Source organism: Macrotis lagotis, chromosome 2, assembly GCF_037893015.1.
Source record: "Macrotis lagotis isolate mMagLag1 chromosome 2, bilby.v1.9.chrom.fasta, whole genome shotgun sequence".
NCBI classification, from domain to species: Eukaryota; Metazoa; Chordata; class Mammalia; order Peramelemorphia; family Peramelidae; genus Macrotis; species Macrotis lagotis.
The window spans coordinates 232,950,067-232,965,702 of NC_133659.1; the positions used below are offsets into that span (position 1 = coordinate 232,950,067).

Genomic DNA, 15,636 nt, shown 5'->3' on the forward strand with positions numbered 1-15,636 from the left:
GAGTCAGGAGTACGTGGGTTCAAATCCAACCTCAGACACTTAATTCCCTAGCTGTGTGGCCTTGGGCAAGCCTCTTAACTCCATTTGCCTTGCAAAAACCTAAAAAGAATAACAACAACAACGACAACAACAAAAGAAATGTTTGTTGACTTAAGATTGGAACCCTCCTAGTTCTAGATCGGGCATGGAGTCTGACAGCAAGTATAACATTCCACACCCATAATCCTCTTCTTCAGGGAAGGGGTCACTTATTTTTAAGAAGCAGTAAAACCTTCTACTAAGCATCAACTCTTTGCAGGTAGGGACTCAGCCTTTGGGCCGCCTCCGCCTCGCACCAGACCGTGTAGAATGAGTTTGCAGAACTGAGCTGCATTGCACTTAGACATGACAAAGCATGCTTGTTGACAGGATGAATGAAGCGGCGGAAGTGAGAGTGGGCGCGCGTCCTTCGCGGGGCCGAAGGGCTCCTCAAGTAGCCGGAGGCCAGGTCTGGGCAAGCCTTCGGGCTGGGCCAGCGCAGAGCCAGGCTGCAGCGGATGGGCATCTGGCAGGCCGGAGGTGGGCGTGGGTGGGCGCGGCCTCGGCGCCGGGGAGCAGGCGGGAGCAGGCGGGAGAGGCGGGCCGGGGGCCGGGCCGGGGGCCGGGCCGGAGGCGGACCCTGGCCGCGCCCCTCGCTGGCGGAGAGAGGCCGAGCTTGCTGCATTGCAGCCGCCGCGGCGCCGCTCCACTCCTCCCGGACAACAATGGCGGCTCCGAGCCCGAGCGGCGGCAGCGGGAGCGGCTCTCCCGGCGCCGTGGGGCCCCCGGGGCCCGGCCACACGGCCGTCAGCAGCATGCAGGGTAAGGAGCACCTCCCAGCCCCGCCCCGGGCGCCCCGAGCTGCCAGTGCGGGCCCAGGCCGCGCTCTCGCCCCCTTCTCCTCCACCCCGCAGCCCCCCCCCCAGCCGCGGTTTTCCCGGCCTAGCGGGCGCCTCTCTCGGGCCTGGTTGTCCCGGGGGCCACGAAGCTGCCTGCCGTAGCCCGGCCCCGCGGTCCCCGCCGTCCCCGGATCCTCCTTCTGGGCCCGACTCGAGTCGGCCTCGGCCTCACCTGGCGCCCCGGGCCCCCGAGGGCCCCGTGCCCCCGGCCGTGCCCTCCAACCTGGGGATGGTGCGGCACCCCTCCCCCCTCCCCGCCCCGGGAGGACGAAGTCGAGGAGGAGGAGGAGGAGGAAGGCCACGCCGAGAGCCTAGCCGCCTCTCCCTTCCCACCTCTCCTTAGAACAAATGCTCCTGGCTTGGGAGTGAATTGGCTTTTTGACTGGGGTGGGGGGAGGGAGAGTCAGCCGAGTGTAACGCCCGCCTCCCCCAGGACCTGCCCCTGCCATGGAGGTGCGAAGGCGGTGGGGTGATTTTCGGTTGTGGTGGCAGTGCCCTTCCATTCAGGCCATTTCGCTTGAACTTGTATGTTAGAAAATGGGAAACTTTATTTAAACGAAAGAACACAAACATGTGCATTGTTATGACACTGCCTCTCATGTAGTTCCTTAGCTTTTGAAAACATTCTTCAGAAGAGGGTTTTTGGCTCTGTTAATTGATCTTAAAAGATGCAGAAATAGGACTGACCAAGGGTTCAAATCATGCCTCTGACCCATGGGCAAAGCACCTGACCAACCAGTGCCCCGGGCAATTTTCTTAAAATTATAAATTGCAGATGAATTGCTTGGGTGGAATCACAAGTCTAGCTCTCTCCCCCCCCCCCCCCCAATCTGAAACTTTTGACAGAATTCAGTTTAACAAAACACTCTTGGGGTTTGGGAGCAGTTGAGTGCAGGAAGTATATTGTGTAGCCTTGGAAATCTCTGATAATTTTTCTTATTTTGTTCAATGAGCAGAACTAGGGAGGCACAGTTCCATGGCAGCCGATGTAACTTGTGACATTTTGATTGCTCTCTTGAACGACATGGTTGTCAGTGGTTCAATAAATACTTATTAAGCTAGGTATTGTGCTAAGTGGTGAGGGTACAGTGAAAGGCAAAAGAGAGTCTCAAGTTCCAGTTCTAGGAGCTCACTACAACGCTGCAAACAAGATGGATAAGAATAAATTGGAAATAATCATTAGATGAAAAGCACTAATATTCAAGGGAATCAGGAAAGAGAGATTTCATCCAGAAGCCAGGAATATTAGGAATTAGAGATGAGAGGAGAACATTCAAGGTGACAGTAGATATCACTATATTTGAATACATCTTCTGTAAAACAAGTACTGTCATATGAGTTTATTTTAATACTCAGGACATTATCAATATTCCCACTTCTTCATCTAAAGATTTATATCCCATGTGATTCTTGTTTATGTTCTACAGACACTCCACAAGGGATCTATCCTGCTTTCCAGAGGTATTCTTTGGGGCTTTCAAAATGTTATGGATATCATTACAGTATTTGGGCTAACTGGTTATCCTTCCCTTTCAATACTTGACCCATTAAACTTTTTTTGCATTATATTATCTCCTTGTTTTTAGGTTTTTGCAAGGCAAATGGGGTTAAGTGGCTTGCCCAAGGCCACACAGCTAGGTAATTATTAAGTGTTTGAGACTGGATTTGAGCCCAGGTACTCCTGACTCCAGGGCCAGTGCTTTACCCACTGGGCCACCTAGCCGCCCCATCATATATCTCCTTGATATCTCTTAGGCTATTTCTTTTTAGGAATGTCCTAACTGGAAATCTTGGGTCAGTCATCTGAATTAGATAAATTTCTTTCTCTCAATGGCATTACTTTCTAGTTGGGGACAAAAGACAAACATCAAAGAGTAAATAAGACAAATTATGGTGCAAATGAAATCTAGAGGCAGCATGGTGTAATGCAAAGAATACTGAACTTGGAGTCAAGGCGTAGAATTCATATTCCATCTCTGCCATTGCCTACCTGTGTAACCTTGGGGAAATCACTTAAACTTTCTGGACTTTAGCTTTCTCATCAGTAAAATGGGTGGGTGATAATAGATTGGTTTAAGCATTACAACTTCTTTTCCAGTTCTAGGTCTATGATCCTTTAAAGCAGTGATGTCAAACTCAAATAGAAATGGGGGGCCCAATAAGCTAAAGAATTCCTTGTGTTTTTTTGTATTATGCATTTAAAAAATTTATTTTGTTAAATATTTCCAATTATGTTTTAATCTTATTCAGGCTGCACAGAGGAAAGCCTGCATTTATGACACCTCTGCTTTAAGGATTCATAAAACCTTGCCTTTATTTGAACTACTCACTTTACTTAACTTTGTTAGACCAAACAATCCCTGAGAGACCTTTGAGGTTGAAGTGGATGTAACTGCAAAGAGGTCACAAGGATCTGTGTTTTAATTTAAGAAAAACATCATTATAAAAAATTATCAATTGAAGCATTTCTTGTAAAGTGCCAGGAAGGCACCAGGCTAGGCACTGTGATAAAAAACAATCTTGACACTTAAGGTAGGAGGCAACCAGTTGGCTCAGTGGATAGAAGGCTAGTTCTGGAGTCAGGAAGAACTTAGATATAAATTCTTGTATGAACCTGAGCAAGTCACATAACTTTTCTTTGCCTTAATCTGATGTAGAAGGAAATAGCAAACCACTCCAGTATCTTTGCCAAGAAAACCCCACATTTGGTCCTTGTGGTCATAAAGAGTAGGACAGGATTGAACTAAAACTCTTAATGGGTTTACTTTTTACTGAGGTTATATTGTATCAATCGGCCTCTTCCAACTCCTAAGATTCAATGATACTGTTAATCAAGCATTTATAGACACTTGGTTGCGTATTAGATATAAAGGATATAAGCTTATATTCCATGAAGGGGGGTAACATGTACACCTATAAGTATATATAAAATAAATAACAAGGTAATTTGGGAGTTGTAGGTAAATACCTGTCAGGATCCTTATGAGAAGAGTGTTTGGGTTGAGCTTTTGAATGAGGGAATCTGAGAGATGGAGATGAGGAAGTACAATCTAGGCATAGGAAGCAGCTTGAGCATAGGTATGGAATGGGATATGGAGTGTGGTAAGTGAAGTGCAGCAAGAATATCACTTTGACTAAACTTCATGAAATAAGGAGCATTTGAGCAGAGCCTTGAATGATTCTAAGAGGCAGAAAGAAGTGCTTTTTAGACATGGAAGATTATCTGAAAAGGCAAAAGCTTGGTGGCCTGATAAATTTTAAGAACAGTTGTTATGCCAATTTGACTGAAATATAGTGCATGAATAAAAATGCAACAATCCTGAAAATATAGTGGGATCCAGTTTGTTAGGCATTAAAATCTAAGCTGAAGAGTTTTTATTTTTCCTTGAGGTAATGATGAGTCACAGAAAATTTTTGAGTAGGGAGTGACATGGTTACATTTGTGTCTGAAAAGTGTTAATTTAGCTGCTATATGAAGGTTGGATTGGCATCAAGATTAGAAGGCAGTGTGATATGGAACTGATTAAATTTAGTTAAGAATAGAAAGAAATAAGTAGGGATGATCAATTTAGAGAATTGGTACAGAGGAAAACATAGTTTTTGGAGTCAGGGAGAGACCAATCAAAAGGTTGTTGCAATAATCTCCCTGAATGTAGGGTGATGAATGTTAGTGGAGAAAAGAAGATGATTATGAGAGATGGTAGAATCAATTAGACTTAGCAGCTGATTGGATAGTGGGGATAAGGGAAAAGGAAGTTGAGATTTCCTTTGGAAACCTGGATGATCGTCATTCAGCAGGATGATCGTCATTCAGCAGAAATAGTATATCTGAAGATGGGAACAGTTTGGGGATCAGTATGAATTGTATTGAATTTGAGATACTAGAATTTTTTCCTCCTATAAAATGAAGATGTTGGGTTAGATCACCTTTAGGGCAATTTAAAAATGTTATGATCTTATGGATCTTCTTAATATGACAGGATAATTATAGGAGGTCAAAGGCCTGTTTACATACAATACATTCTTTTTTTTTTAAGTTTTTTTTTTGCGAGGCAATGGAGTTAAGTGGCTTGCCCAAGGCCACACAGCTAGGTAATTATTAACTGTCTTGAGGCTGGATTTGAACTCAGGTACTCCTGTCTCCAGGGCTGGTGCTCTGTCCACTGAGCCACCTAGCTGCCCCATGCAATACATTCTTCCTCCAAAACTTTATCCTTGGATGATGGGGTGATACAAGAGGCTTGTCATACTTTTTGAGTCTTATCTAATTTTTTCATATATCTGAATTTCTAGTCCTGATGAATCAACAAATTTAACAATTATTTATTAAGGATCTGCTATGTGCAGAATAGTTACTAGAGAGTCAAGCACACACAAAATGCAATAGTTAGCTGCACTATACTATAGTGATATTTAGGATTATAGATTTAGAATTGGAGAATATATTACAGGTATAGCTCCTTCATTTTACATATATGTTCATGTATACCAATAAGAATAATGCAAATTGAGGGAGACAGCATTGCTTGGATAGATATGGTAAAACTAGGAAAGAGCCTTGAAGATCAGCGATTTTGAAAGTTGGCATGAGGACAGAGTTCATGAACTAAGGATGGCAAAATGTACTAAGGAGATAGTATGCTGAATTCAGGATTCTTAGTAGTTCAATTATGCCTGGTCTTTGACTCTGGGTTTTTTTTTTTAATTTAAGGCAGTGGGATTAAGTAGCTTGCCCAAGGCCACACAACTAGGTAATTATTAAGTGTCTGAGACCAACTTTGAACTCAGGTCCTCCTGACTCCAGGTCTGGTGCTCTATCCACTGCACCACCTACCTGCCCTGGTCTTTGACTCTGTAAGAGGAAAGTGTATGAAGTGAAACTGGAAAGATAAATTGGAGCCTGATTGTGTAAGGCCTTAATGCCAAATTGAGTTTATTTTATCCCTGAGAAATTGTGGGGAGACATTTAAATTTTGATTTAGGAATGGGCATGGTCAGACCTATTACTTAGGTAGCTTATTTTTGGTTGCTATTTGGAGGAGGCAGCATGATGTAGTGCATTAGATTTGGAGTTGGGAAAACCTGAGTTTATACATATTCTTTCTTAGGCATTCACTAGCTGAAGTATGGACAATCAACTTAATCTCTCTCTGCTCTTTATTTACCTTATGTGTAAAATGAAGGTTTGGATAAAATAGTCTCCATGATACTCAACAGCTCTGAATTGATGATTCTGAAGATGTATTGAAGAGGGATATTTTGGAAACCAGGACTTTGGTTGGGAGGTAAAGTAATAGGTGTTGAGGGCTTATATTAAAGTGGTAGCTGTTAGGCGATGGTGTTAAGTCTTATCTCCACAACTGATTAGCCATGGGGTGAGGGAAAGCTTGTTGATCCAAGGATCAGAAGTTCTTAGTGATGATGTTTGTTCTTCATTCTCTCAGAAGGGAGGTGAATTGGATTTGAGTCAGGATTTGAGTCTGTGCTAAGTCATTATTCTCACCTTTTCTTTTGGAGTCATCTGGGTCTAGTAGAAATATATGAATCAGGATGGCTGTAGTTGACCCTAGCTTCAAGGCAATCAGATTTAAGTGATTTGCCCAAGGTCACACAGTTACTATCAGTCAAATTTGTGAGGTCAAATTTGAACTCCAGACTCTAGGGCCTGTGTTTTATTCATTGCACCACTATCTGCACTATTCTTAAACTTTTCTCTGCAGAGAAGTGGTTAAGTGAACTTACCCAGGTTATACAGCTAATAAGTGTCTGAGGTTGGATTTGAACTCAGGCCTTCCTGTCTCTACACCTAATGCTTTATCCATTGTGCTACTTAACTGCATCTGCTGATGAGTCCTGGGGCGGGGGGGAACCACCTTATTTAGCAGTTAAGAGATCCTTGGTAACTTTGGGGTAAAGAAAAACACAAACTAAAAACAATTTTATTTGAGATAATTGGGTTGTAAGTCAGATTGCATAGGTCTTGATTATTGAGAAGGGAAATTGAGATAGAGAGTGTATAAAAATGTTTCCAGGGGTTAAGACAGAGAAGAGATAGGTTAATAAAGTGAGAAGATGGCAAAATCACATGAATTTTTTTTTAAACCTTAGGAAGACCTGGGTATATGTTGAGGATTTGAAGGAGGAAATAAGTCAAAGAGCATGAGAGGAGGGATGACTTTGGTAAGAGAAGGATTGCTTCCTTCTCGAATCCAGAGAAGGTGGATTGAATGGAAAACAGTTATCCATGATTTTGTAGTATGGATTTAGGGAATCTTTGTAGTAGCATGGATTTAGGGAGTTCATAGGAGATTGTTTTATTTTCCAAGTAAACTAGGTGATGAGGTCTTCTGTTATGAAGGAATTGTGATAGAATTGTGTGGGCGACTTGAGAAGAGAATATTTGGAACAGCTGTTCGAAGAGCTGATTGTGGTAGAGAGAGATTAAAAGGATTGCCCCACAGCTGTTAGGGCCTAGTTGAGATTAGTTCACATAACTTCTAGAACTCCTAGTCAGCAAATTTATGTAACTTTTTCCATTGGGTTTAGCAAACAGGAAGAGAGAAAGAGGTAGATAGGACTAATCCAGGGTTGGGGTTTATAAAGATATTAGCTGGCTCTGTGTTCTACCTAAGACATTCAATAGTTGTGTGAACCTGGGCAAATAGATTAACCTGTGTTAGCCTCAGTTTCCTTATTTGAAAAGTAGGGATGAGAATATGGTCTGCCTCTTTCAGTTGTTGAGAAGATCTAATGAGGTAACATAATAAAATGTTTTGCAAACCTTGCAGCCTATATTAATGTAAGCTGTTAATTATGGGGCAAGGACATTGAGTTTAGAAGACATTGACTCTTGCAGCTGATTAAATATAGGGTCTGTACTGGAAAGAGATGAGTAGGGGAATGATTTAGAGAATGGGTACAGTGGAAAAAACTTTAATTAGAGTCAGATAATCTGAATTGGAATCATAACTCTCTTGTGTGACATCAGGCATGTCAGTAAATCTCATGGGGCCTCATTTTCTTTTATCTGTAAAATGAAGGAATTGAGCTAGAAGTTCAATTCTGAAGTCCCTTCCATCTTTAAATCTATGTTCTGGAGGTTCGTGTGATGACAAAAAATAGATTTAGGACAAGTGGTTAGTTTATAATCAGAGAAGAGGAAATTTAGAGTTTGGTGTCATGAGCGAAGCTCAGTTATGGATGATGGTGAGATTTAGGAGGTGATTATTTTTGTCGGTGACTTAAAAGAGTGAGCCAAATAAATACATGAGGTTTTCTGAGATTTGTGCATGTATTCTGCATTGTTCATTAATTATTAAAAATGGGAATGTTCAAGATTACTTCTGATATGTTTTCTTTGCCTGAAGATGAAAGCTTGAAATTATGAGGATAGATTAATAAAATTTAGCTTATAAAACTTATCTTATTGATTTAGGTTAATATTGTGACTATCCTTCCATAGTCTTTGTCTGTTAAAAACTTCTCTAGGCACCTGATCAGATTTCATATGCTTTTTGGACCACTCTGAAATGCTCTGTGTTTTCCTATTTTATCTATTCCTATTAGCCACTATATTTTTTAGCTTTTTCTGTTGATTTTCTGAATGAAATGGGAATATGGTGCTCTAGGAGCTTTTAGATTGGAACTGATTTTCACTTATGTTTTGGAGACAGCCTGTAATTTGAGAGTTGTGTTGTACTTTAGGAGAATGTATCCTATGTGTATGTGTGCTTAAAAATCAGTCTTTAATATGTGTATTACATATACATATGCACATGTATTTACATATATACACATACTCTGTGCATAAATACACATAAAAACATTCTGAGGGCTATGGATTTGTGATTTCTTCAGTATAGGGAACTCTTTGGATACATTTTCTAATAACTTGAATTATATTATCTTTGAGAGTTTTCTAGAGAATTGAGATGTTTAGTAATTTTCTCATCACTACAAACTATATGTCAGGGTCAGGACTTGTGAGTATGTCTTCCTAATTTGAAAGCTGACCCAATTAGAATATCATACTGCCTCTCGCTACACTGTATTTTCTAAAGAGAATTGCACAGAGGAAGCAAAGTAAAGGAGAACAGAGATTTTTGATCTGTATAGAATTAAACACGGGTGAATGATGTAGCATATGTTGATTTTCCCCTAATTATTCCATATTTAATTTGTGATAATCATAGCTGATATTATCTGTGATATTGAATTATACCATTTATGCATTTCCCCCCTTTATTTCCTATTTTTCATTTTAGTCTGGTTATTAAAGATAGTTTGGAACAACTGTGCAGAGTCCGTACAGAGACCTGACAGAAAGGGTAGGGTGAGGGTGAACCTTTCCTGGGCTAGATGGAGATAGTGTGGGTGACCCAGCCCTGCTTAGGGAATAGGTTTGGAGGTGTCCTGTTTCTGGGAATCTACTGTTTTAAAGATTGCACTTAATGTGTTCTGACATTTCTTTAGGTATTCCCTACATTTATTTTGGTATACATAAGGATGTATTTTGTGTGTGTGTGGTTGTCATGTCTTCTGTGGGTAGTATGGCCAGTAGTGCAATTACTGATATAGATGGGAAGAACAGTTTGTTACCTTTACTTGCATAATTTCAGATAATTTTAGAGAGAAGTTGGATCAGTTCTATCAAGAGTTTATTACATGGACTGTTTTTCCTTTTATCTTTGTATTTCCAGGATTATGTCAACTTAAAGAAGCTGACAGCTACCCTATTGTAACAGGATTTGAAGTGAAACATCAAGTATTTTAATTTTAATTTCTCATTTTTGTATGTCTTTTTTTCCTCTTGAAGAGGTGGCCTTTTAGGCAGAACCATTTACATAAACATGTAATCCCAATCCATCATGTTTTCTCGAGCAGATCATGCCATCTATTGCTTTTACTTTGTTATTGATCTCCAGTCACTTCCCATTTACTGACTATTTCATTTTGCCTACATATCTAAGTTCATCCCATCCACAAAAGCCCTTACTTGATCTTGCTATCTCTGAAAGCTGTGACTAAATTTGAGAATGCCATCTACTGTCAGTACCTCCACTTTCTTTCCTCATACTCTTCTGAACTCTCTTCAATATGGCTTCCTTCCTCCTCCATAAAAAAACAAAACAAAAAACCCAGAACAAACTTGGAAAGAGGGTCATTGAGGCATTTTTTTAAAAATGCAGCAAAAAAAACGTAAAGAAGAGAAAAGAATGTTTAAAAAGAATCTGTTGAGCCAGGTTAATTTTTAAAGTATGTATTATATATGTTCTTTAAAGAGAGTTGTGGTGTAATAGGGACTCACATATTCACTTGTAATCCTCTTTTTTCTGTTCTACTGTGTATGAAAATATTCTCTTTTGGGGAGAATTGTTAAATTTGTAATTTAAAAAAATAAAATTTAAAGAAATTGTCATTTCTCAGGGAACTATTACTGTCTTGAGAAGCTCTATTGTAGTTTTTTTGGTATTACAATCATGCTAGTCACCAAAGTTTGTAACCTAGCATTCATTCTTGACTTTTGTCTTTCAAATTCAGTCAGTTGCCATCTGTCTGCTTTCTAGATTTTAGCTATTATTACATTTTTTCAGTTGCTTGTTATCTCTTTCTTAGATTATTGCAGTAGCCTCCTAATTAATTTCACTATTTTCCTTCTCCAGTTTATTCTCCACATAACTACCAAAATAATCTTTTAAAAATAACAAGTCTGATCATATGACTCCCAAACTCAAAAATCATCTCTGGTTCCCTGTTGCCTCTAAGATATGTCAGTCTGACATATAAAGAAAGTCTGACATTCCATGATTATTTTGCATTACTCTTTTTTTACTGTATAGGCAAGCCAAACTGACTTTTTCACATGCTATGACAAGAAAGGAACATTTCATCTCCCACTTCTATGTTGTAGAAGCTGTCTATATGTGGCATGCATTCCCTCCTTTCCTATGCCTCTTTGAATCCTTAGTTTTCTTCAGGGACCAAGTCAAGTATAAACTCATAAGCAAAATTCTTTTCTGAGTCTCCTGCTAATAAGTAGTTTTTTCTCTTACTTTTTTAGTTATTTAAAAGCTTAAATGCTATATTAATGCTCTATCTTGCTAATAGAATCTAAGTTCCTTGAGAACATGGACTGTTTTTCCTTTTAACTTTGTATTTCCAGTCTTATGTCAGCTTAAAGAAATCCCTCTTCCTCCACAGATCACAAACCTCATGTGACTTAGTAGAGAAATCTTTAGAAAGAAATCTAAGTTTTCAATATCTATGTGGAAAAATGTTACTGATTATTGGAGAAATGCAAGTTAAAGTGCCTTTGAGTCTTTATCTTTCACCTATTATTTCACCTATATGTAGATGACAGAAAAGGGAAATGATAAAATTAGAGAGACTGTGAAAATAGATATATATTAATGGAGCTGTGAATTGGGTCATTCATTCTGGAAAGTGATTTGGAAATATGCCCAGAGTCAATTACATAATCTAGTGACTTTATTAGTAGGCTTATACCCCTAATAAGATCAAAGAATATGGAAAAGTATTCACATTTACAAAAATATTTATAAGAGCACTTTTTTGTGGTAGAAAAGAACTGGAAACTAAGTATATTCCTATCAGTTGGGGAATGGCTGAACAGATTATGTTATGAATGTAATAGAATATTATAGCTTGGGGGCAGCTAGGTGGCGCAGTGGATAGAGCACTGGCCTTGGAGTCAGGAGTACCTGAGTTCAAATCGGGCCTCAGACACTTAATAATTAGCTAACTGTGTGGCCTTGGGCAAGCCACTTAACCCCATTGCTTTGAAAAATCTAAAAAAAAAAAAGAATATTATAGCTCTATAAAAATAAGAAAGGGAACTGTTTCAGAGAAAACTGGGTTGACATATGAGTGAGATGTTGTGAAAGAAAAAGATTTAGGAGAATAATATAGAAAAAAGACCACTGCAGGGGAAAACCACTTTGAAAAACTCAACATTGATGAGTTCAAAGATCAACCATGATTTCAGAAGACTGAAGATAGATTATTACTTATTTTCTGGGTGAGGTGATAGACCCACCATTCAGAGAGATACATATATTTTTGAACATGACCAGTGTGAGAATATGTGGTTGTTTTTACTATGCATACATATGTTAAAGGGTTTTGTTTTTCATTATTTTCTTTTTTTTCTTTTTAATTGTTTTTTGAATTTTACAATTTTTCCCCCAATCTTGCTTCCCTTCCTCCCACCCAGAAGGCAGTCTGATAGTCTTTATATTGTTTCCATGGTACATTGATCAAAATTGAATGTGTTGAGAGAGAAATCATATCCTTAAGAAAAAAATATATGAGATAGCAAAATTACATAATAAGATACCTTTGTTAAAAAAATAAACTAATGGTAATAGTCTTTGGTCTTTGTTTAAACTCCACAATCCTTTCTTTGATATAGATGGTATTCTCTATCTTAGATACCCTAAAATTGTCCCTGATTGTTGCACTGATGAAATGAGCAAGTCCATTAAGGTTGATCATCACCCCCATGTAGCTGTTAGGGTGTACAGTATTCTTCTGGTTCTGCTCATCTTTCTCAGCATCAGTTCATGCAAATCCTTCCAGGCTTCCGTGAATGCTTATTCCTCCTGGTTTCAAATCAAACAATAGTGTTCCATAACACACATATACCATAATTTGTTCAGCCATTCCCCAGTTGATGGACATTCACTCGGTTTCCAAATTTTTACCACCACAAACAGGGCTGCTATGAATGTTTTTATACAAGTGATGTTTTTACTTTTTCATGATCTCTTCAGGGTATAGACCCAGTAGTGGTATTGATGGATCAAAGAGTATGCCCATTTTTGTTGCCCTTTGGTGTAATTCCAAATTGCTCTCCAGAAAGCCTGGATGAATTCACAGCTCCACGAACAATGTAATATTAGTGTCCCAGATTTCCCACATCCCTTTCAACAATGATCATTGTCCTTTCTGGTCATATTGGCCATTTTGAGAAGTGTGAGGTTCTACCTCAGAGATGTTTTAATTTACATTTCTCTAATCAGTAATGATTTAGAACACTTTTTCATTTGACTATGAATCCCTTTGATTTCCTCATCTGTAAATTGCCTCTGCATATCCTTTGACCATTTGTCAATTGGGAATGGCTTTTTTTTTTTATAAATTTGACTAAGGTCTTTATAAATTTTAGAAATGAGTACTTTGTCAGAAATTCTAGTTGTAAAAATTGTTTCCCAATTTACTACATTTCTTTTGATCTTGGTTACAGTGGTTTTGTCTGTGCAAAAGCTTTTAATTTAATGTAATCAGAATTATCTAGTTTTTAATGATGTTCTCCATCTCTTCCTTGATCATGAACTGCTTCCCTTTCCATAGATCTGACAGGTAAACTATTCCTTGATCTCCTAGTTTTCTTATAATATTGTCTATTGTGTCTAAATCCTGTACCCATTTTGATCTTATTTTGGTATAGGGTATGAGATAGATGTTGATTTAATCTAAGTTTCTGCCATACTAACTTCCAGTTCTCCTAACAGTTTTTATTGAAGAGTTTTTATCCTAGAAGCTGGACTCTTTGGGTTTATCAAACAGCAGATTATTATAATCATTTCCTGCTATCTCTTTTGCACCTAGTCTATTCCACTGATCCATCACTCTTTTCTCTCTTTTCTCTTCTCTTCTCTTCTCTTTTCTTCCCTTTCCTTTCCTTTCCTTTCCTTTCCTTTCCTTTCCTTTCCTTTCCTTTCCTTTCCTTTCCTTTCCTTTCCTTTCCTTTCCTTTCCTTTTCTTTTCTTTTCTGGCAAGGCAATGGAGTTAAGTGACTTGGCCAAGGTCACATAGCTAGGTAATTATTAAGTGTCTGAGGCCAGATTTGACCACCTGATTCCAGGGCCAGTGCACTATCCATTGCAGCACCTAGCAGCCCCCACCACTATTTCTTAGCTAATACCAGTTTTTGATGACTGATGCTTTATGATATAATTTTAGATCTACTAAAGCTAAGCCACCTTTTTTTTGCACTTTTTTTCATTAAATCCCTAGAAATTCTTGACTTTTTATTTTACATATGAATTTTTTTGGAAAGATTTTTATTTCTTTTGAATTTTACAATTTTCCCCCTAATCTTGGTTCATTCCCTACTCCCTGAAGGCAGTTTGTTAGTCTTTACATTGTTTCCATGGTATACATTGATCCAAATTGAATGTGATGAGAGAGAAAGCATATATCCTTAAGGAAGAAACATAAAGTATATATAAGAAATATAAAGAATGAGATATAGCAGAATTATATAATAACATTAAAAAAATTAAAGGTACTAGTCTTTGGTCTTTGTTCAAACCCCCCAATTCTTTCTCAGGATACAGATGGCATTCTCCGTCACAAAATATCCTAAATTCATGCCTGATTGTTGCCCCGTTGGTATGAGCAAGTCCATTAAGGTTGATCATCACTCCCATGTTACTGTTAGGGTGTACAGTGTTATTCTGGTTCTGCTCATCTTACTCGGCATCAATTCATGCAAATTCTTTCAGGCTTCCCTGAATTCCCATCCCTCCTGGTTTCTAACTGAACAGTAGTGTTCCATCATATACATATACCACAGTTTATTAAACCATTCCCCAATTGATGCACATTTACTCAATTTCCAAATCTTTGCCACCACAAACAGAGCTGCTATCAATATTTTTGTACAAGTGATGTTTTTACCCTTTTTCATAATCTCTTCAGGGTATACACCCAGTAGTGGTATTGCTGGATCAAAGTGTATGCACATTTTTGTTGCCTTTTGGGCATAATTCCAAATTGCTCTCTAGAAAGATTGGATGAAGTCACAGTTCCAGCAACAATGTCTTAGTATCCCAGATTTCCCACATCCCTTCCAACAATGATCATTGTCCTTTCTGGTCATATTGGCCAGTCTGAGAGGTGTGAGGTGGTACCTCAGATGTTTTAATTTGCATTTCTCTAATAATTAGTGATTTAGAGAAATTTTTCACATAACTGTGCATTGCTTTGAGTTCCTCATCTGTAAATTGCTTTTGCATATCCTTTGACCATTTGTCAATTGGGGAACGGCTTTTTCTTTTTTTTTTAATTTGACTCAGTTCTCTGTATATTTTAAAAATGAGTCCTTTGTTTCCCAATTTGCTACATTTCTTTTGATCTTGGTTACAGTGGTTTTGTTTGTGCAAAAGCTTTTTAATTTAATGTAATCAAAATTATCTAGTTTGTTTTTGATGATGTTCTCCATCTCGTTCCCTTTCCCTAGATCTGATAGGTAAACTATTCCTTGATCTCCTAGTTTACTTATAATATTGATTGTTATGTCTAGATCCTGTATCTATTTTGATCTTATCTTGGTATAGAGTGTGTGAGGTGTTGGTCTAATCCAAGTTTCTGCCATACTAACTTCCAATTTTCCCAACAGTTTTTATCAAAGAGAGAAGTTTTATCCCAGGAGCTGGACTCTTTGGGTTTATCAAACAGCAGGTTACTGTAATCAGTTCCTGCTATTGCACCTAGTCTATTCCACTGATCCACCACTCTATTTCTTAGCCAATACCAGAAAGTTTTGATGACTGCTGCTTTATAATATAATTTTGCCTCTGGTAGGGCTAAGCCATCTTCTTTTGCACTTTTTTTCATTAAATCATTGGAGATTCTCCATATGAATTCACTTATAAATTTTTCTAACTCATTAATTTTTTAGATTTTTGATTGG

General features: G+C 38.6%; 1 protein-coding gene across 5 annotated transcripts in view; it reads left to right on the forward strand.

Annotated features, from left to right (window-relative positions):
- Positions 1-713: 713 nt before the first annotated feature.
- MAP2K4 (mitogen-activated protein kinase kinase 4) overlaps positions 714-15,636 on the forward strand; it is a 181,824-nt gene continuing 166,901 nt past the window's right edge. For 2 of the 5 annotated variants that reach the window (XR_012476011.1, XM_074225136.1), the window contains exon 1: positions 717-840. Coding sequence is in view for 3 of the 5 variants with exons in the window: in XM_074225136.1 (XP_074081237.1) it covers positions 744-840 (97 nt within the window). In the remaining 2 variants the exon portion in view is untranslated. Of the gene's footprint in view, positions 841-15,636 lie in introns of all 5 variants that reach the window. The other 3 variants (XM_074225137.1, XM_074225134.1, XM_074225135.1) reach the window with 3 other exon arrangements.